The 23,129-nt window shown below is 42.2% G+C and overlaps 1 protein-coding gene across 1 annotated transcript in view; it reads right to left on the bottom strand.

Annotated features, from left to right (window-relative positions):
* PSME4 (proteasome activator subunit 4) overlaps nucleotides 1–22,637 on the bottom strand; it is a 44,926-nt gene extending 22,289 nt beyond the window's left edge. Inside the window, exons 1-17 of the mRNA XM_054290266.1 lie at nucleotides 22,431–22,637; nucleotides 16,560–16,700; nucleotides 15,959–16,075; nucleotides 11,588–11,632; nucleotides 10,769–10,918; nucleotides 10,052–10,115; nucleotides 7,799–7,873; nucleotides 7,568–7,690; nucleotides 7,067–7,159; nucleotides 5,863–6,128; nucleotides 4,182–4,368; nucleotides 3,444–3,533; nucleotides 2,423–2,487; nucleotides 2,172–2,322; nucleotides 941–1,039; nucleotides 521–590; nucleotides 37–104 (exon numbers count right to left, since the gene is read on the bottom strand). Of these exons, the coding sequence (XP_054146241.1) occupies nucleotides 37–104; nucleotides 521–590; nucleotides 941–1,039; nucleotides 2,172–2,322; nucleotides 2,423–2,487; nucleotides 3,444–3,533; nucleotides 4,182–4,368; nucleotides 5,863–6,128; nucleotides 7,067–7,159; nucleotides 7,568–7,690; nucleotides 7,799–7,873; nucleotides 10,052–10,115; nucleotides 10,769–10,918; nucleotides 11,588–11,632; nucleotides 15,959–16,075; nucleotides 16,560–16,700; nucleotides 22,431–22,603 (1,977 nt within the window). The 5' untranslated portion in view covers nucleotides 22,604–22,637. The remainder of the gene's footprint in view (nucleotides 1–36; nucleotides 105–520; nucleotides 591–940; nucleotides 1,040–2,171; nucleotides 2,323–2,422; nucleotides 2,488–3,443; nucleotides 3,534–4,181; nucleotides 4,369–5,862; nucleotides 6,129–7,066; nucleotides 7,160–7,567; nucleotides 7,691–7,798; nucleotides 7,874–10,051; nucleotides 10,116–10,768; nucleotides 10,919–11,587; nucleotides 11,633–15,958; nucleotides 16,076–16,559; nucleotides 16,701–22,430) is intronic.
* Between the last annotated feature and the right edge of the window lie 492 nt (nucleotides 22,638–23,129).

Raw genomic sequence — 23,129 nt, 5'->3', positions numbered from 1 at the left:
GACACACAAGCACGGGAGGAACATTTTTAGGAATACCTCTGACAAAAGCTGAAGATTCCAGAGCAGCTCCTTATCTAGTTCTTCATCATGTAACACATCATCATCTAGAGGAACAAGGGATAAGCACTGCTGTCACCACACTGCAGCCAAGTTTTCCAAGCAAGCTGCATCAGAATCCAGATGCTTCCATCCCAAAATGTGATTCCCAACCCTCCAACTCACACTGCACCCATGTCCAGCTGGAAGGCACTTTAGCTGATGTACCATCCTGAAATTGAGGAATGTCTGGAGACATTTCAAACTGCCACATTTTAAAGGAATCATGGTCTTGTAGCCAAACAGATTTTAGCCTTGAAATTACACAATTGTCACTTTGGGATTTTTAGAGAGAACAATGGATTTGTCCATTGCTGAAATGAACTTGTGGAAAACATGCAGAAAGTTTTAGATATTCTTTTCATGCTTACCCAAAAATCAACCCAAAAGCAAGCCAGTAACACTGGAAATGTTAGAAACTTACTGCCTGTGAGGTGAGTTATGACATTGCAGCAATGTGGTACAAAAAGCTTCAAGGACTCCTCAGGGCGGCACTGCAAACAGCATCACAAAAAATCCATTTTAAAACAAAATATCTGAGGCAACTCAGCACACACACTGATAAACATCTAAGACTAGATTGCATCCCAACTCCAATTCAACCTACAGACAGCCTGACTTCATGATACTCAGTCAATAAAAGCTAAATTTAACACAAATGCAACATAAATACTGTGTGAATTAACCTCCTGAAATATTGCTATATACAACAAGCCAATTTTAGAAGACATAATATTAAGAGCTACCTGTATTGACATGAAAAAGTACAGATATTACACAGGAAAAATCAGCAGCATTAGCTATTTTCTTTTTTAAAGAGGGAGTGAAGAGGATTTTCTCTCACTTTTACTGCAGCTCGGCACATATCGGCAACCATCCGACCAGCAACTCTTGTCTCAAATATATTTGAAACAGCAAAGTTAAAAACCTTCTCCAAGGCAACCTAAAAATGAGGACAAAAAGATGGAGGATGCTTTAAAAAAAAAACAAAACAAATTAGGTATCCCAAAATGTTTGATGTTACAAAGAAGGCACTACCTCCATACAACCCTGTGATTTTTTAAACCAAAAACCCACAATCCACACAGAAAAAAAAAATCAGAATAGAGAGCCAGAGAAAGCAGCTCTGTGGAAAGCCTGAAATGTTCTCTTTGGGAAGAGAGGAGGTGGATAACTCTTGATGACTAATGTAAGTTCCGGGTAATTCTGGAAAACTACACAGAAAATGTTTTCCAGGAATAAGCCACAGGCTGATGACAGAAAAACTTATTGCACATGTCACAGTGAAGGAAAGCCAAGACATCCCTCAGTTAACAAGTAAATAGGGAATTAAATTGCAACTATTTAAGTAGTTTTAAAGCAGATTATTTCCATCCAACACCTTGCAAGGCAAGCTCAACTATATACAATGTAGGTCCCATGGATACTTTAATAATGGACAAACAGGAAAATACAAATTAAATACTTAACGACAATGAAGAATTAACTTAAGACTTGCATTTGCCAAAAGGTTCCAAACAAAAATTATACCCAAGTGCCAATGTTCAAAAGGTACAAAATCTGGCATCTCCAAGTATATATTAATTTAAACAGCAATATGGGAAAGAAGGGGAAAGAAGCTGTCCATGTAATAACCTGGATTCTCCACCCTCTCCCACTGAGTTATTTTAATCCAGGTAATTTTTCTGATCCCATTAACCACACAGCTCCTTGAACAGCCTCTTTGGCCCAGCTGAAGAAGTGGCATGGAAGGGGAGAGAAAAGGAAAGCAGGGGCTTGGGTGGGTCAGCATTATCAAGACAGGGAAACGTACAACCTAAACTGTTACAGGCATAAAATAAAATTATTGAAATTATTTCTTTTTGTGTTTATCATCAGTTTGCAGGAGACCTCTGTACGGATGTAGATAAAATCATGAACCAAACTGACCCAAATTCAAGATGCCCCCTCAGCACTTTCCTCGGTTAAATGTGGAAGTTCACACTGACAAAGGAAGGAAGGATTTGAATGCACCAGTTGCTGTCAACCCAAAATTAAGTTTTCTAAAAGAGATGAAAAGCCCATGTTCTACATACCTTAAAGATATCCTTTGAACACTGGGTAAGGATTGTACTGAAAGTAGAAGAGAGACCCAGTTCCACCAAACTCTCCAAATGAGTCATTTTCTCTGTTTCAGTCTCCTCTCTGGTTTGTTCTAATGTGCTGCTCTCTATAAGTCCAAAACATCTACACAAATAAACCAAAAAAGTGCAGGGTTAGTAAGTGAAACTGGAAAGTTTGATAGAGTTCTTCATGCAAAGCTTTCCCCTATTCTTAGCTCACTCACCTATCCATAAACTGCAGCACAAAATCCTCAAATTCAGCAGATGCAGAGCACAGTTCTCTCTCCACCTACAGTTTTCCAACACAAAGGAAACACATAAGGTTGGCTTTGATGAAGAAAACAAAGATTATTTCCTATATTAACTACTCCAATGTCCAAGTAAGAACATCCTCCAGTGCATTTCCCATCACACAGACTCAAGTGCTCCATGAAACAGTGATCACAGGTTCCTGACACTGTCCTGTCCCCATTTCCTGGCCTGGATGTGTATCCAAGTAACCTCTCTGGTGAAATCAGGTCTGCCTCCATGGATACAACCTTTGGCCTCACCACTGATCCTCCTTTGCAGCAGGAGGTCAGCGAGTGCCAGGGTGCTGCCAGACCTGCTCTCCTGGCAGAGATTTACATGAAATATTCACTGAGCAAACTCTTCTTCGTTTTTGAGTGCTGCAGCTCTGGAGCAATGAAATTCACCTTTTAAACTGGGCAACCTGCAGCTCTCTGAGCTGCAAAGTGTCCCAGCAGCAAACAGGTGTGGTGATAAGGGGGATAAAACTCCCTGTCTAATGCTGTTACTATCTCCTGACTGGAAGAGATTAACAAATATCTGGAGGGAGAGAAATAGAATCTCAATCAGGGAAGGGAAACAGGACTTTAAAGAGGAGCAGGGGTTTCTTTAGGAAGAAAACAGCTCTGAAAATGAAGGAAAAAGCCATCTAATGCACTATTTAAAATAACTACAGAGTCCAACATCCTCCTCAAGGCAGGGAAAGCTCCAGGTTAAATGACACCACACAAGGCTGTGAGCAATTTAGTTTTGACATAAAAACATCAAATTGCCTGAATTTAACATTCTCTACAACAAGCTGTGACTAAGAACCACTGCTAAAGCATAATTGCACAATGGTATCAGTTCCACTGATAGAAACAAACAGGATTGATATCTTTGCATGCACTTTGCATACAGAAATTAAATTGAAAACTAAACTACAGCTTTGATTTTATACCAACCCAGCAGTCTTACCTCTGAAAGATCATCTCTTTCTTGCAATACAGATGAACAATCTACTAAAGGCACCAGAGTAGAAAATGTTGCAATGAACTGGAATGTAATCTGTTGAGAGGCACAAGCAGCTCTTTAATGAGTGTTATTGTATCTACAATCTACAGTAAAGGTACAGGATCATTCTTTAGGATCTAGAGAAAATTACACTAAAAAAACCAAATAAATCCAGAACTCAATTCTTCTACCTTAAAACTTCAACAGCTATTTCAGATTTCATACATAAAACTTAACAGTCAGCACTGTAAAAACAGTCACAATTTTTAAAGGAACATAGCCATTATCCTGTGCTGAAGCTGAAAGCTACAAAACCCCAACATTTACATTGTTTTAAGTCAATTAATAAGAATTTCTGAAAACATTTATAACTTAATATAAGGAAAATCTAGTGATAAAGGGTTTCCTTTTGATCTTAAAATAGTAGAAATATTTACTAGGAGCTGTGAGCAGCTATTTAATCCTGTTGTTCAGAACAGCTCAAAAAGTCAGTACAATGCTTATCACAACTACTTTGCCCTGTTAAAGAAGCCAAAGAGGCTTGAAATATTAAATTTTTAGGAATAAAATTGTGCAGAAAAAAAAAAGGCTGATAAATTCTGCGCACGGCAGTTACCTGCTTTCAGAAAAATATGAAATATTTCTATATAAAATATTAGTTGGCTGGTTATCTTCTAAAAAAGGCAGTATTTGTATACTCACCATGCACTTGCTGAAGTCATTTGGGTCCACCCCAGGCAAGGCTCTCATCAGCAGAGGTAGCATATGTGTGGGACCCTCAGGGAACCACTTCCCCCCGGACACCAGGCTCCGAGCCACCCCAATGACACAGCTCAGGGTGGCTGTGAGCTGATGGGGCTCTGTCAGGGTCTCAAGTGCAGGATATGTTCTGCAAAACGCAAAGATATGTTCTGGAAAATGGGAGGCAGGCAGGTTGGCAACAGCAATGTTTCTAAAACCTTTAAAGAAAATAGAAGTGCACTGCACGTGGCATTTTCTGCATTAAAGACAAAAAAATGTCATGCTTCCAAAATTGTTTTCTTATCAATTTCTGAAAGATTTGATATTGTTTTGTTACTATGCTCCTTGCATTGGATCAATGCTATCCACCACTGGTTCAGGATTAAAGACCATCTGAGCAGCTGCAGCACAGGAATTAAGAAGTGCAGCCAAAACTGCCACGATTTCCCTGTTTGGACTTGGCAGCAACGCCAGCTCTGAGGTCCTTGTGACAAACATGAAAACGTGCTTTGGCTGCCTCTAAACAGAGAGGGGACCTCTTATTTCATGTTACATCAAAGCCCAGACCTCTTCATCAAAACCTGGGAAGTTACTGGGATTTTTAAACTATTTTTTTCCCCAACATTTAACACTTTTTAAGCAAACTGCATAACAACATTTCCTACTTGTACCAGCAGCCTCCAGCTCAGACAGGAGTCACAGTGCTCTGCCCTACGTCACCCAGAGCACAGCTCACCCAAACCATCTGCAACTGCAGCCAAGGCAAACATTCCAGGGATAGCTTAAACTACAGAGGAGAAGTTGAGTCTGCTCTCAAAACAGAAAGGGCAGCCCTGCCCAGCCCTGCTGCTCTGCTTGCAACTGCTGGGCTTGGGATGTTTTGCAGAAGAGTGGATTTATCAAGTTTTTACAAACAGCTGAGTCAGGGAGCTGTGGAACACGGGAAGGGCTCTTCAGTCAAACTCATTTGGCTGAAGTACAAAAGACTGCACAGGGAATACAGACAGGGGGTAGGAGGAAAGCTTTCAGTGGAACAGGAAAGAGCACTGTTTTTCTTAAAGAATTTTAGGCCTCAAGGCATTAGAAATAGTACAAGCCAAGTATTTCACCAGGGCACATGCTCTGGCAATTACAAAGTCATCAATGGCAGTGATTTTAAAACTGTAACACGCTCTGAACCAAACAGAAATAGAAAATGTATCTTTATTGCTACACAATAGCAGTGTATAGCAATATCTGGTACCCACCAGGTGGCTTATGAAAAAAGGACACAAAGTTGCTTTTTCAACTGATCCACCCACTATCTGATACAAAATGCTCCCAGAAATGCAAGCCACCTGAGGACTGCCTACCCTAAATCACACGAGCTGTCAACAGCTCCAAGAACTATGCCACTTGCCAGGTGTTTAAAAAAAAGCCAACCAACCAAACAACAAAACAAATCAAATTAATTAAAAACTTGAGTTCTCTCTTACTCCCACTTTCTGACTGAGGTGATTGCTCAGGAGGGTGTATCAGCAGCTTCCCTCACTGCAGGCATTCATTCACAGCAAGCAATTCATTTATTATTTACTATGACTGCTTTTCCTATTTACACCTTGGGAAAGGCACACAGATGTGGCAACGCTCCGCCAGAACTTACTTCTCAAGTACAGGTGGAATTACTAACTCAGGACGCATCAGTGCAAGGTTCTGCAGGGCTTGGGCAGCCTCCAGGCTTCCAGTTTTGCTGAACATGGCCAGGAGAACAGGCTGGATGATGCACTGCACGAAGTCTGTCACGTCCTGGTCCGTGAGCTTGTGGCTCTCGGGGACAGGAGTTAACCAGGTCACCTTCTTGTAGCGCTCGCGGTGCAGCCGCCTCACCACGCCGCTGGGCAGCCTCTGCAGCAGCTTCATCAGCTTGTTCTGGGGGCAGAGCACAAATGCTGGTCAGTGCCTTGGCAGCAGCACGGCCTCAGCTGCTCAGGGCACAACAGAACACGAGTCAGTCTGGGAATTACACAAGCATGATGAGGGAGCGCTCAGAGGGGCTCTGAAATAGGACGTTCACAATTTGTCGCTAAACTTCATTTCCCAGGATATCAGTAATTGTGCTGCCAGCACTGTGCCTCATGATTTAAAAAGTAATGAAAATCGCATAATTATATACTCAAGAATCAAGATTATTTATATTATTTATTATTATATCTCTGGGAGCATTCTCTGCACATTCACATGTAAACAAATATCCTGTTCAAGACCAAGCCACCTCCCCTGGCACTGCTGTGACCAGTCTTGCTGTTTTAATCTCTATTTTCCACCAGCTATCACAGGGAGATTCTTGCATTCTTTAACAGAAGATTCCTCTAGTTACACCATCAAAAGCTATGTTTCAAACTAGAAATGCATTAAAAATCCTTTTTGCTTTGTTTAATAGAATCACAGAATGGTTTGGGTTGGAAGGGAGCTCAAAGCTCATCCAGTTCCAACCCCCTGCCAAGGGCAGGGACACTTTCCACTAGACCAAGTAGCCCCAAGGCCCACCCCAGATTTTCATAACTTGAAGGCAGCAAGTCAGGAAGAAAAAAGTGACATCATACAGGTAATACTGACGTTGCGTATGAGCCTTATTTCAAGTGCCAAAAAACTTATTTTTCCTGGCTATATCCAAATTAGATATCTTGTTCTGGACCTCTGCACTGACATGAGAATAGGAGTATGGTTTGAATGACAGTGCAGTTGTGGATCTTGATAATCCAAGGCTCCAAGCACCACACATCAACAGACAATCTGGAGCACACAGGGCTGACAGGTTGAAATCCCAGCCAAAATTCTCATCCTGACACCCAAAGCCCTTCACTCACCAGCCAGCGCCCGTTATTTGAGGGATGGTAGAAAGAGGCAATGCTATTGAACAAGCCAGACAAGTGCTTCTGCACCAGCTTACTTGGTCCACCCTGAAACAGATAAACCACAGAATTTTATCACACAGACCAAGATCAAATGAACAGGTAACAGCAGCACGAGGCACAGGAGTGTTCTCCCCACAGCAAGACTTCAAAGCAGCAAATCACATCCCACCCTCAGCTCAGCACTAAGAGCAAATTCTCCCCATCCCATCTGCTGAGGTTCACACTAAAACAGGTGCCTGTTCCCTTCCCAAATGCCACAGGCAGCAGCTGTGATACAAACCTTTCCAGCCCCATTCCACACTGACAGTGCAACAATGGACCTGACAATATAATTTGAGAAAAAAGCCCAAAACCACACTTCTGCAGTGAGTTCAGCAGAACAAATATTCATCTTAAATATGTATTTAAGTATTTGCATTAATTTTTGTTTCATTTTATGAAGTAGTTACTCACCATCATGGCTGTGATCCACATGACTGCATGTCCTACATCATAAGCATTTGTTAAGAATCTTGGAACAACAACCTGATTGCTTCCCACTGGCAGATTTAAACTCCTTAAAATCCTAGTAAAAATCTGACAGGAAGAAAAACACACATTGGCAAAAATTAATTTTCAAATCCAAAGGTGTTTTAAAAAACCAAACCCACCAAGCAAGATAAGTGAGGCATATAATGAACTTACCTTTGGTACATATGGATCCCAGTCTATGTACCCAATGTTGTCAGTGGCCAAGCGAGCAAAAAGATTGACTAGATGCTGAAAATAACCAGAAAAAAGGGAATATTCATTAGAATATATTGAGAATAAAAGATGCAAAGCCCTCCAGCTGCTTCACATGCACAAGATAAAAGTTACCCATGGCACCAAAAGCACTTGGGAAGGGAGATTTCACTCCATCAGAACCACCAAGATGTGTTTCACTGGCCTAAAATAGCATTTATACAGAGACATGGAAGAAAATTCCACCAACTCATCCATCTAGCTTTTCCCAATATTTAGCTGTTTAGGACAATTAGTTCCTGCAGGATCCATCCTACTCAGTGTGTGCTGCTGGCTGCCACATTTGTGTGCTTTGGTTTAAACCCATCAGTGGCTTGTAAAGGTCACAGGCATCAGCTGTCAGCTGGGAGAGCAGCCTGTGACTGCCCATGAAGAATTAGACACTCCATCACCAGAGGACAGCCCCAGGAGTCAAAAAGGGTACTGGAAGATGTCCTCAGGAAAGACAGATATCAGGACTGAACAAAAAAATAGGAGATGAAGTCTCACTCTTGTATCCTGATGATGATAAGCACATCACCCACCAACTCTGCTTTTCAGAGCTTCTCCAAATCAGGAAAGACCCACCAGGCTCTCGATGCTTCTATCAGTATTTTGAAGCAATGACAAAGCCAAAAGCAAGGGCCTTAAATAATCCTGCCTAATTCTGAGGCAGATAGCCCAGAGGAACAGGTCACCTCTCAGGCTGAAGGACATGAGAGCTTTGGAAAACCCCCAAGTTCAATCCAGGACATCAGACACAGCCTGAAGACAAGGGTTACATTTTCTTTAGTGATCTGCCTTTTTCATTTGGTATGAGGAAATACACATTGAAAAAAAAAATTCTTACTATGCACACAAGGAATTGATTCCACAGCTCCCCTTCAAACAGCAAGTCTAATTCCTGCCAAAGCAAGCTGAGGAAAAGCTTGCAGCATACAGAGGCTTAAACTGGATTGCAGAGTCAGAACCCATGTGTCTAATTATCTGCATCCCAACCTGATGGAATGAACCTGACTTTAGGAAATGGACATGACAGAAAAGCAAACAAGAAGTGAAAGCTTTGGGAAAAAAAGTAAGCAAACTGTCAGAATACAGTGGAAGAGGGAAAAAATATCAGAGATAACTTGTGAAAGGGTGCTGATGATTATTTGTTACACAGTTTGACAGAAACAAACTAAATTATGACGTCCAAGTGAGGCTGCCACAGTTCTGTCAGAAGGAATAGACAGAATTATGGGGTTTTTTGGGGGTGAAAGCCATCAGAAAAGTGCAAAAGTGAAGACAGAATCTCAAAACCAGCTTTGGCATCACCAGTGTTTGAATCTGCACAAGTGCCAAGTGCTGGGCCCAGGGCTGCCTCTCTGGATTTGTGATGGAAGGCAGAAGACCCATGGAATGCGTGACCACGGTGGTTTGGAAATCAGCTTTCTCCTCAGACAGGGGAAGTTCTCTCTGTGTATCCAGGCAGGAGATTAGTAAAAGGAGACAGATGGCCAATGAGCTTATGTTCATACTGAGCAGGGAAAGAAACTGGGGATAGGCCAAGTTTCACTGCAGCAAAGCCAAGGCACAGCTCAGCTGACACTAACAGCACCTGAGCTGCTGCTGGGGCTGCCTCCAGACAGAGTTTTTCATTTCCCAGCTCTGGATCTCCTCACATGAGGCACACAGATACATGGCAGACTATTTGCCTTGAAAGATACAGCCCAAAGGAATTTTTGGCCAAGGAGAGTGCAGGTTCTTTATTGTATCTCAAAGATGACAGCAGCTCATTGCAGTGAAGGCAAAATATCACCACTCAAAATTAGGGACCACCCAGGATGTGTTAAAAGACAGAACAGAAGTGGAATTTCTAGCAATCACAACTGCTCTTTGCATAATTCTAAGTCTTAGCAGGCAGTCTGGAAAATGCCAGCATTCCCAAGGCTGGGATGAAAAGCTGCCTGAGCTGGCCATTAGACAATGCTCACCAAGCACAACTGCAGTCTCATTTATTTAGACAGTAATTGCTTGCTAACCATAATGAAAGTATTGTCTCTGCTTTCTTGTACTAGTTAAAGCAGAAGGGAGAAAATCCATTAAATCACTGTTTGGCTTCAATTCCTTGCAAGCACATTGTAGGAATATTTAAATGAGGATTTCTTTCAGTGTAGATGAAAAGCAAATACTTACCCCTTCCCACTGGGGAAGATTTTGAACTGACACCCAAAGGCCTATAAATTCATCAAACCAAAGCCTGAAAGAAAACAGAAGCAAAATAATTTTAACACTGAGAAAGCAGCTCCCTCACTGAATATTTATCCCTCACTTTGCCAGGTGGTTGCAGAATTCACCTGTGCCTCAATTCATTCTGCAAGAACAGAGATCAACATGGACACGTTCTTATCAATTTGCAGCTCACAGAGTATTCCCAAATCTGACTTTTAGTCCTTGTTTTTCTTCTTTATGTCTCCTCTGAGTCTTTTTTGATCCCCCTTTCACACAACTGTCTCTCCAGGACTTTCCTTATTTACCTCAGCTCTACCATCCCAACAGATAAAACAAATGACACCTCATCTCCCTCTGCCTTGCACTGTGAAATTTGTCCCTTTTGATCACAAGTGTCATTAGCTCCTTCTCTGAATTCACCTGAGGCCAAGGATGCAAACCCTCCACACCAGTCTCTGACTTAAATTCACCTTTACAAACTCCACTAATTCAATTTAGTTTGATTTGCTGTGTGCTTTATTCAGTAGGGAAGAGGGACTAAGATACCAAAGAAGCAGTTTGACAGTGTTTCTGTCTTGAACTCCTGCCAAAAATGCTGCTGAAAGCCACCAGTGACTTCCAATCACCAAGTAACAGATGATTCCTTGCATTTGGAGCAGAGCACTCCTCAGTGACACCTACTTGAAACCCTTGTGGTGAAGTTCAGGGGGAAGGGTGGTGGGCAGGAAGAGCTCGAAGTAGGTGATGGCCTTCTGCATGGTCACATCAAAGGGACACATCAAAGGCCTCCACTCATCCAGCATTTCTGCAGTGGCATCTTTGGGGAAATACCTGAGAACAAGGAAACCACTCAATGTACACAGACCTGGTTATAAACTTTGGCTCCTTTTAAGCATATTGAAAACCAGCTATTAATTTGTCATCAATGTTTGCTTTAGAGTAAAACCATGTGCCCAGGGGCCATAGGCAGGCAGCCCTTACCTCCAAAAACCCTCATAAAATACAGGTAAATCAAGGACATTGTGGTGCATCATTAAGACCACCAATTAAAAAGATTCTTGTCTTGTTGAACCAGAGAAAAATATGTACAATGCAAAACCATTCACTGTGAAGGCTGGTCCAAATCAAACAACTATTACTCATTTTTGATGCAGCATAAAAAAAAAATATCACTTCAGGCACAAGGATCATTTATAGAAACATTACAGGAACGCTGGTGATTTAATTTCTTTTAAACACACTAAGTATGCATGCAATGCAGTATTTAAAATGCATATTAGATAGATTTTTTTATACAACAGAATTATTGCAATGAAGGCTGTTAAAAAGGAAAAATAAACCCTAGAAAAGTCTCTACCCTCCATCTTAAATTTTTGAACAGCAGCCAAGCAATGACAGGTAGAGTGGGGGTCTTTTTTCCTCCTTCCTAAATTAATATAAAAGATTAAAAAAAAAAAAAAAAAAAGAAAAAAAAATAAAAATCAAGGAACAAACACTTACGGTCTGCAGCTCTTCACGAGTGTTTTCAGAACACTTTCTACAGAGCTGAAATGAGAAAAGGAAATGTTAGGAATAATAGATTACTACATTTCAGAGACAGCATAAAACAACCAACCATTTGCTGACCTTTCCCTCCAGAGCTTAAGATGCAATTAGATGTCTTCTTTGAACATGCATTAGCTACCTGCCTTCTCCACAGACCTAACTACAACAATTAAAATTGTTCTGCTCTCTCTGCTACTTCTGGTTTTATTTTTAATACTCTGCTCTGGCATTTCCTGCATTTAAGTAAAGAATTAGTATCACTTCATGGAAGTGGCATCCTGCATTTTGTCCTTGAACAACCAGCAAAGTGACTTCTGGGGGAGATGAAAACATAGAAAAATGGGTTTGTGGAATTCATGAATATTTGTAAGATAAATAAAGGCAACTTGTTGGTTTTAGGCTCCAAACACCATATTTGTCCTTTTCAATGTGGTTTTGGGCTTTTTCCAGTGGTTGTAAGAAGGAAGGAATTATCTGCAAATCAAGGGTTATTTCATTGGAGTCCTTCCCAAATAACAGCTGATTTTAAAAGTGCTTTTATCCACAGCAAGAACACTTCTTTGAGAAATCATTTCAACTCCTATTGTCACCCATTGTCACAGGATGCCATCAAACCTTTAAAAAGACTGAATCTGAGAATAAACTCAAAGAATAAAAGGGAGGGGGAGCAGAGAGTGATCAATCAACGCAAGCACCAAGGTAGTAAATTGTCACGTTCTTCAAACCTTCCATTGATTACACAACCACCTCAAGACTAACTTGCACTTTTACCCAAAAACATTCCCTGAATGGAAAAAAAAGTTCTGGCAGAAGAAATTCTTAAATTTTTTAGACATGCTTTCTCTAGAAATGGAAATATTGCAGTCTTTCATTCACCATCTCAAATAAACGTTAGAAATGCTTTTCTGCTCAGAAAAAGATGATGCAAATATATAATCTTTAGAATTTCACCAAGATCAATTAATTTTGAGACACACAAATATTCAACATGTACTATTGTCTCTCCAGTCCTACATGAAGTAAACTGATCCCATACATCCAGGAGAAATAAAAAATTAATAAATCACCAATTCCCTTCAACACTCAGTACAAGCCAGCAAAAGCCCACCCAGCCCTCAGAGCACTGCTTCAGTCAAACAGTGCTCTAGAAGATGCAAAATTATGTATAATTTATGCAACAGTGACAAAGGCAACTCAGGACCTCTCCCAGAAAGAAAATTTCAAATGTGGAGAAGAAAGGCCAACCAGACATTGAACAAAAAATAAACCCAAACTCTGCAGGAAGCTCAGGAAGATCCTGGGTTCAAGTGAATATTGTCCTTGAAGGAGTTAGAAAAAAAGATAACAGTTGTTCCAAGAGCAGATAAATAAAGCATGAACCAGCACATTCCTTAAGAGCATTAAAAATTCACATGATAAATGTTTGGGTGACATAAACAAACAAGCTCTCCCCAGACTATCATTCCACTCAAGTCAGCTCTCACTAAGGAAAACCTGAAGGACGGGAATTTTAACAAACACTGAGGCCAGAGATCAACAAATTGTTTAAATTAATGAATTTTAAGTCAGATCTCAGCATTTGTTAGTGTGAGAGAGCAAAGGAGAAAGATTGGGACGTTCTCTCCTCTATTTTGGTTACAAATTTAGGAAGGCAGAAAACAAAAAGCAACAGCAAGACAATTTTGTACCCAAGAAAAATTCCATTTTCCATTCAAGAGTGTTCAAGTTACAGGAGACATCCTGGAATATTCCCATTAGGGGACTGTGAGCAAAGGGCAGGACAATGCAGCTGAGGAGGTTCATTAAAGAACACCCAACACCATTTTTAACACCTATCACTGTTCTCTTTTTTGGCACTACAGAATTATTTTCTTCTCTTGGAAAGGGTATGATGATACCGATTTGCAAATTGGTTTTTTTTTCCCTGCACTTACACAGAGAAACATGTTTCAGTTAAAATGATTAACATGTAAACTGAGAGAGGTGACAATTACACTGTCAAAAAGCAGTAAGACAAATTTCAGTTTTTCAGGAGAAGGTCTGAAGGTAAAGTTTAGTCCTGAAGTGGACACAGAGCTTAAATTAAGACAATGGAAAGAGCAACCAGCTACAGTTTCACAAATTATTTTAGTGATCTCTTAACTAGAGTGAGCCATCTCTCACTGGATTAGTACAACTAAGCCCTTGTTTCTAAAAAAAACCCAAACAAAGCAAACCCCACTGCAATCCCACTGCTGCCACTTCCAGCAATTTTCTGCATTTATCATACACCAGAACTCCTGATTACTGTTTCCCTACAGAAATTCCCAGTGAAACCTTCACACAGCAGCTTTTCACAGCCCCAAGGTTGTTGCTGGGTGGATTTTCCAGAAGCCATTACCTCACTGCTAAAGCACTTTCCATGATTTCACTGGATTTAAGAGGAAGGTACCTTCACTCCTGCACCAATGGTGCTTTTATCCAAAACCACACATAACAATTGCTCCAATGGAAAACTCAGCTCGCATTTAAACCCCTGAAATACATTTGCTGGTTAAGTTAGTTAGAACAGAGCCCTGGAGAGCCACTCCACACACACTGCCTGGGTCCCCAATTAGCAAGGTTGACATCCAGTGCGACATTCTCATAACCAGTGGTGTCAGGTTAACATTGGCCTTCCAAATACAATTATTTATGCAGAGACTTCCACCTGTGTGACAGTGTTACAGTCCAACAGAACATGCAGAAGGGACATTGGCCAGAGCTCAACAGAAAAAAAAAAAAAAGAATCATTCTTACCACCTATGTAATACATTAAGCACAAATGTTTTAGGTGAAGACCAGCCTGGTCGATATGAACTGAATGTAAACAAAAATAAAATTCAATTAAAACAGGAGATAAATTAAACAGCTACAAATCAGCTTTTAAAACCTTGACTTCCACCAAAAAGGTACCCCTTGAAAAAGGATGAGCACTGTATGAGAAGGAATCGCACTGCATGGAGTGGCTGACATGGAATAAAGTTAATAAAATTGAATGCTTCAGTCAGATCATCACAACAGAAATCTTCATTCCTGCTTAAACTCCTTTATCCTCCTGGAAAAGTTCCCTCCCTCCTACACAGTGAGCAGTTACTCAACACCTTCCCCCCAGAGCAAGGTGTGCAGGTACAAAAATTAAAAAATAAAATAAACCAAGGAAGGCTCTGCTCTTTCACATTTTACCTACAATTATCAAAATAATTCAATTTAGCAAACTGGTTTTTTTCAGCTACGCAGCCACAAGAGAAATTCAGCCTGAAATGCTCCATATATTTCCTATTCATGTTCCTTATCAGTAATAGGATCTTCCCCTCAGGAATCAGTGGCAGTGCTTCGGTATAATTCAGAAAATAATTTTTTTAAAAGCAAATGAAGCACTTTCACCTGCATTTCTTGACATAAAGTTTCAATTCAACCAAAGATAATGCATTATCCATGTGCTATCTTTTATAATTTGTAATTTATAGAGCAGGACCTTCTCTGACTGGAATAATTATGAAAATTTTAAGTCTGAAAATCTGACAGATGGAGAGGGATTGACAGTGCAGAGAAAGCAAAGAAAACAAGTTTTCATTTTTAAAATCAGCAGAACATGTCTAAAATTCTTAACTGGAGAAAAGAAATTATTTCTCCCTATCATGGCATCACTTTGAGTAAATACCTGTACATCCTACAGAAAATATTTCACTTTTCTTGGAGAGCAGACTGATTTATACCTGGATTCCAGATCCTGGGAATGATTACATGACAAATACTGAAGCACAGTACTATTTGTATCTCTTTCCCCACAACTTTACTGTGTTATAGAAGAGAACAGCACACATTTAACTTGGTGCCTGTGCTGGTTTTGGCTGGGGTAAGTTAATTTCCTTCACATTATTACCCATCTTTAGCTCAACTCACAAGTTTTCTCACTTTTACCCTTCCATTTCTCTCCCCAGTCCCACCAGGAAGGGCATTAGTTGCCAGGCTGGGGTTAAACCACAACAATACCGTTAAATTTTTCATACTGAATTTATTAAACTGTAGGTTATCACCCTAAAATAAGTTGAGTGAGACCTCTGTTGCAGTGTATTTAAAAATTAATCACATTCATAAAGAAAGAAACAGCATGACAAACACAAGCCACAGGCAGAAGGAGATACATGATTCAGTGCAGCCCTGCATGCAATTATTGAAAGGTGCCTCATGAAAATAGAAACAGAATATTTCCCATGTATCAAATTCCAGATATTAAAAGCACATTACAAAGTACTTTAAAGCAAGTACTAATGGCCTACAAAATGTTTGAAAATGTGAACTTACTTGGGAAACCAATTTAATCCCAGATGTTCTGTTTTGGAGTATAATATCCTTTCCAACATTTCATAGAGTGGTCGCCATGGTAACTCCAAATCATCCCTGGAAAGCAGTTCCTTTTTCCTAATAGGAAACAAAACACCAAGCAGTTCAGGATCCAGCACTGACATGGACATGCTGCCCATGGGAATACCCCCATCCCTGCTCCCAGTTTGGCACAAACTGCAGGAAGGCCAGGCAGGACCAAGCTGGTCACTGGCAGCCTTCAGCACAAGTGACACTGTCAAGATTTTCCCTAAGTGAAATAAACATTACTGAGTTGTGAGCCAATTTTCATCCTCTCCCTAGATGAAATTCAGCCTTAATTCCTGGCTCTCTGAGCTGTTTGGCTTTCCTGATATGGGGAAAACTGGCATTCTTCCACTTTCAGCCCACTCCTAAAGCTTTGAATGTGTTTGCACAAGAGAACCCTTTAACCAGAGCACTGTGTAGGGCAGATAAGTGAAATAACTTGTAAGAACTCTGCTACATGAAAGCTACAACATTGAGCAAGAGATCAACTGTTGTGAGACAGAAGTTTCCACAGTCAGCAGAAATCTTTACTCACTTTAACAGGTTGATTAGCAGGCGTGCAAATCCTTGCATCATGCTGATCTCCAGCTTTGGAATTGTCACCAACTCGTACAATAGTTTGATAAAGAGCACGTGATCTTCCTTGCTGAATTTTCTGCCATACAGTCGGATGTATCTGCAAACCAAACACAGGGGGAGTCAGCAATATTTTAAAACATCCCATTTATCCAAGACCTGAGCCAGAATCCCTCTGATTTGCTGTTTAGTGAAACAAAACTAAAACCTGGTTCTCCAGCCCAGCAAGTAAGAACCTGAAGATACACACAAAAGGAAGATTTACAACTGCAATTACAGGAAGAAAAAGAATGACCAAATAAAGTTTACAGCCCTCTAAGAGTCTACAAATACTGTAACCTCATGGACAGGAGACAACCCAGAAGCTAAAAAAACAACCCAAAAAGTATCAAGACAAGCCCAAATCCAGCAGCTTCCAGCAAGGATGAACAATTGATTTAGACACTGAGCTCTGCTAGTGGCATGTCCCACTGCCTTCAGCAAGGGGAGATCATCAGACTCACTCCAGAAAAAGTGTTTGCTGGTTTTAAGTTGAGATTGAAAAAAAGAAAAATGTTTTCAAGTCTTGAAAGATACTCTGCACCAGAAAAACCCATATAAGGTGCTATCAGAGCATTTTAGGTGTGGCACAACTGTAAATTACTGCTCACTGGGAGGCAACTTCCCTTTTTATTACTGCTCTGACTATTCTTAAAGATGCATAAGAAAGCTGCTTTCCACTTCCCTTTTCCTGTCAAATTCAAGGGAGGGATGTTTATATTTGATGGGCAGTGTTTTCACTAATGTTCATTTCAACATGTTGTACTTCCTTTAAACACAGAAGGAAACAAACAAAATACAGGATAACCCACTTTTCCACCACAGGAACCTAAATAATCTGGATTGGCCAGAGACACTACCTACCTACAGAATTACACCACCAAGAGCTGAACACCTACACTTTTCACATGCCTAAAAAAGACAGGAAAAAGAATCCTCAGGGAAAGAAAATGGGTGAAACATGTTTGATTTAAAAAAAAAAAAAAGCAGAAGAAACTGCAGAAGCCTGGAAAAATAAGTTTTAACTACAAAGAAACACAGAGATCCAATTTATCTGCCAGTATTGCTATATATAACTGAAAATAAAATGTTTGGCTGTTCTCCTTTGTGACATTTGCTAACAACAGCTCTGCTACACAAAATGCTGTTTAATTAAGAAAGGAGTAAAGTACACAGAAACATGCTGAACACAAAGATGTCACTATGCCCAAGCAGCAGGACTTGATGCCAAATTGCTCCCATATTTTACAGCTTCTTTATGTAGGAGGGAGGCAGAGCTGAAAGGGGTCAATTATTTGTATTAATCCAGCTGAGCATTAAGGCAGTGTCAGAAAATAAATCCTTCTGGAAAGGGGTGTGCAGACTTTTCCTCAAGATTAAACAAGAAAAATCTGTCAGAGGGGAACTGCAATATTTTCAGACTATCCCTTCAGAAGGGATGAAATATCACCATTACTAAATAAAAGAATATAGGCAGAACTTCATGAACCCTGAAGGGTGTCCAGGGGCTAATCAGACAGATAATTTTCATCATGGAAATGATGTCTCTTCAGGATAATTGGGTTACTGGGGAAAAAAAAATAATTGCAGAACTAAATTATTGTAAGATAAAAGATAAGACTTTTGAAAGCAGATGATACTACATTGAGATGATAGCTGAAATCTTAAATGCACTGCCTTTTTGATTCCTTTGAGGTTTTACGAGTTCTCATCCTGCAAAAAGGACAAAATTATTGCCCTTCATTGTTCAGCTACATGGAAAAAAAACCCCAAACCCAACAAATAAAACACACCCACACAACATGAAAAACATGACTAAGACGTGAAAATTCTGTTTCCAACTCCAGCCTTTCTGTACAGAGTACAGGCTCTCTGGAGATTACAAAAAAAAAAATAGAAAGAAAGCCATAAAGCCAATTCCCCAGTCTCAGAGTGCTGGGTATCCAATCTCTCCCTCCAAAAGTACAATAGGCCTATTTTTAGGAAGTGTACTATCATATCATGTGGCCACCCTAAACTGCCCTAGAAAGTTGGCTGCTCTGCTATAGTTAAAAATTACCTCTCCTCCAGAAGCTGAACAGCACACCCCCCCTAAATTCCTGGCTCTCCATCTGCATTTCCCAACACACAGAACAGGATCACGACTGGTTTAAAGCTCAGTTTTCGACAAATGATGTGAAAAGCAATGAATCACGCTCAGCAGGACTGCTTAAATCACATGTACATGTACACAGCACACACATCCCTCACACAGCCAAAGAAAGCTTCTGGTTCCCTGATAAAGATGAGAGAAAGATGTCAAACAAGACTTTTAGGCAATAGTGATTAAAATACTTGGCAAAGTCCCACGGAGACATTTCCATGCTCACTGTAACTTTGTGCCCTGTCATTCCCCTTCCAAACAGCTGAGCTGCCTTTTTTCCACACCTTACAGCAAGACACTTGAATGTCATTTTATAAGTCTACACCTGACAAGCACATAAAATAACATTGTCAGGGACAGCAATTGAGTCCTTCACCCTCCCACACCCCTGACTGCTGGAGCAGGAAGCACAGAAAGGCATTTGTGTGTTTGCCTGGCTGCAGAGTTAACTCCACATACAGTAACCATGAAATGTCCGTATCATATTAATATGTTCATTGACTAAATTTAGTGGTTTTTTTCATTTTTAGAACAATCTATGAATCATGAAAGAGGGGGAAGTTGAGACAATGTATACTGCTGACCTGAAGACCATAAAAATTTATGGAGCAAGAACAGTTAAGCAAATTATTTCAATGTAACCTGCTTTTCCCACACACGCTGTGGCAAGCTGAGATTCACCCTTCTGCTTTTACAACAGGTTAGTATTTTACAAGCTTTTACCAGACAAAGCTGGAGGAATCTTTGGAGCAATTATTACAGATTTAACTGCCAGTCTTTGGGGCAAATTTTACTTGCTTCAGAAACTTCATCAAATCATAAGTTTCTCTCCTCACAGGAGAGAAAGTTCTCTCACCACATGCCAAAAGAACCAGGTGTCACCACTGAAAATGACCCATAAAAGAATTATTCAAATCAGCTTACAGACATTTTGTCTGATAAACTCCTATTCTGCCTCCTTTCTGTCCCCCCTCCCTCCTCAGTTCGTGACATCAGGCAGCTGAAACAGCTGGTCTGTAGATAAATATGTGCAAGTCATGGTTCCAGCTGTGGGGGGGTATAAAAACTACACAATTCAGCTGTCACCGTGAAAGGATACTCAAATTTTTAATTCAAAAAAAGATCTGAGTTTCACTTTCGTTCTCTCCTGTGGCACAGAGTTGTAAAAAGCTGAGGAGGTGTAACTAGGCAGGTGTATCATCTGCATGCCACTGTTTGTTTCTCTCATTTGTATGTACACATATCTGTATTAACAGTTGTATCTCTACAATAAATGTAGAGATGTAAATTAAAGATGTAAATTATTTCACAGAATACTGCAAGAATCCCAGCCCTTGCAATTCAGACACTAGCAACAAATATAAGCAGCTATCATGCCATTATGAGGATTCTGAGCATTTTATTTTTATTAATTATAGCTTTTTTCAGGAAGGGAAAAAAGGGAGCCAGTAAATTTGGAGATGAGTCTCTGACTATGGAGAGACAGCAGAAATTGGATTCTATAGTCATGAACACCACAGGGCTGGAAGTGTTTTATCTACATCTGAACTCCTGCTACTGTATTTCACAGAATGATAGAATGGTTTGCGTGGGAAGGGACCTTAAAGCCCATCCAGTGCCACGCCCTGCCATGGGTAAGGACAATTTCCACTATCCCAGGGTGCTCCAAGCCCCATCCAGCCTGGCCTTGGACACTTCAAGGGACCCAGGGGCAGCCACAGCTTCTGTGCACAGCCTGTGCCAGGGCCTCCTCACCCTCACAGGGAAGAATTCCTTGCCAGCATCCCATCTAACCCTGCCCTCTGGCTGTTTGTAGCCATTCCCCCTTATCCTGGCACTCCAAGCACTCCAGCTATTTGTATTTTGTTAACACAGACAGTCTCTCTCCATTTTTTTGTCTGCTCCCTTCAGGTACTGGAAGGCCACAATTAGATTGCCCCAGGCCTTCTCTTTTGCAGGCTGAACAACCTGGATTCTCTCAGGCTTTTATCCCTAGAAGTACTTTGTCAAGTCAAACAGAGCAGCAGCACATCTCTCACATTAACTACACCAGCTTATTTTTTTTACACCAAGCCCACTGTTTCCTTCCCTGCCCACACCAAACACACTCAGAGCCTCCCTGTATCTAAAATGCCACAAAGAAAATCTGGGTACTAACAGGCATCAGACAAGCTGCAAACACTCACAATGAATTCAAACTTCAAAGTGTAGGTGGAAAACCACAAATTGGAGCCTGCTGACCTTTCTGTGATTCATAAAGCAGCGCAGCAGTGGTTCCCAACAGGCCAAATTCACTGCCCTGGAGCCTGAAGTGGTAACAGCAATTGCCATTTACAGAGTGAGTAACAGGGTGATTCTAAGGCACACTTAGAATGAATTTCTGCGCCTATTGAGCCTGTTTAGCTAAAGCTCATCTTTCTCACAGTAGGGACTCCTAAGTTTATTTCAACTCGATGGGAAAAGGAAGTTCTACCACAGGTATGGGCAACAGGTACCACCGAAACCAGTATGAGTTGGCAGATGGCTGGGAAGGGAAGCAGCGCTGAACTGGCTCCAAGCAGGTTCAAACTGTCACATAACACAAACACGTGAGTCATTTTGCAACCACCACTGTAATTCTATCTAAGACTGCCTCTTGGGAAACTGAAAGACACTTACATTCCAATACAGTCGAATCTAACAGGCTTTGACTGATAAATGTATATTAATTTCTCAACTGATATTACAAAAAAAAGGACTTATGTAAGGAGAGAAGTTGTAAGCAAGTGAGTGTTTCAAAACGGTTCAAACACACGGACTTTGTTGTTTCTGGCACACAGGAAATGCTGTGTGTGAAGGTACACACAGCATTCAGCAACAAACATGATAAACATCCACAGAATTTACTGATTGCAGCTACAGGACTCACTGTCATATGATGCCATACCCAGCGCCAGAGTTTCCCGAATAAAACAGGGTCAAGTGTAAAATTCACGACAAGTAACCTACGTCGTACTCGGTGCTATCTATGAAACCACGGCGGGTTCATCTGTACAAAAACCACCCTGCCAGCACACACAGCACGGCCAACATCAGCACAAACTACCCCGCGCCAGAGTTCAGCCAAGATATCAAGGGCACCAGCGGTGTTTACACAGCATTAAGCCAGAGTTTAATCCTGCCAGCCCTGACCCAACAAACGGCCCGTCTTGAGAAAGACTTCGTGTCCCTATAGCAGAAGTTACACGGAGATTGTATCAACCACAACTTGCTTAAGAAGGGGAGAGTTAAAACAGGTGGCCACGCAGGCATTAAAAAAATATACACGTATTAAAAACAAAAGCACGAGTTAATTGCACAAGCGCTTAAATCGTAGAATTCGGAAGTTTCAGAGGCGGCAGGAGGGCTCTCGCGGCCGGAGCCACCTTTGTCCCGGTTTCCGATGTGGAAGTGCCGGCCTTGCGCAGGGCAGGGACGGGACAGCGGCCGGGAGCGGGGCCCGGCCGGGTGCCAGCGGTTCCGTTATGCGGGAGGCGCTCCCGCCGGGCAGGGCACGGCTCCGCTCGGCGCAGCTCGGCTCGGTAAGGCAAGGCAAGGCAAGGCAAGGGACGGGACCGACGCGCCGCTCGCAGCCCGAGGCCCCGCTCCCCGTCCCGCCCCGGCACTCACGTCGAGAGCTTCCTGGTCCAGAAGAGCCCGCCGGGCCAGAGCTCCTGCAGCTGCACGGCGCGGGCCAGGTTGCCCTTGATGTGCTCCAGGAAGCGGGCGGCCTCCTCCTCCAGGCGCTCGCCGTAGGGCAGCAGCTTGTTGTAGACGATCTCCTTCTGCGGCGGCCGGGCCATGTCGGCGCTGCCCGGGAGGGCCGGTGACCGCGGCCGCCGCGCCCCGCCCGCCCCGCTCGGCTCTGCGCCGCTCACTTCCGGCGGAAGGCGGGCCCGGGGCGGCTCCGGGCGCTCCGCGGGCACGGGGCCGGGCCGGGGCGCGGGGCCGGGACCGGGACCGGGCCGGGGCGGCGCTCTGGGCCCCACCGCGGGGAGGGGCGGAGGGGCCACGGCGCCCGCCCGAGCTCGGGGTTCGCGCTCTGCGGCTTTGCGGCTGGGGGTAAAGCCCTGCTGGTAAAGCTGCCGCCGCCCGGACGCGCAATTGGGAGCGAAAACATTCACCCGCCGGCTGCGCTCATCGGGAGGGAACCGAGCATTGGTTCTCGCCCCAAAACACTCGGGGTGAGGTGGGCATGGAGGTGACGGGGCAGTGCCCGTCCCTGGAGAGGTGCGGGGACAGAGCGACGCTCAGTGCCGCGGTCTGTCGGACTCGGTGATGCCGAGGTCTCCCATCTCCGAGGTCTCTGCCAGCCCAATTGATTCGGTG

This window comes from Melozone crissalis, unplaced genomic scaffold (genome assembly GCF_028551555.1).
Source record: "Melozone crissalis strain CALT ecotype California unplaced genomic scaffold, PUWL_Pcris_2 ptg000081l_1, whole genome shotgun sequence".
Classification (NCBI taxonomy): domain Eukaryota; kingdom Metazoa; phylum Chordata; class Aves; order Passeriformes; family Passerellidae; genus Melozone; species Melozone crissalis.
The sequence above is the reverse complement of the archived record's forward strand: the minus strand, read 5'-3'. Positions and strand labels throughout refer to the sequence as shown.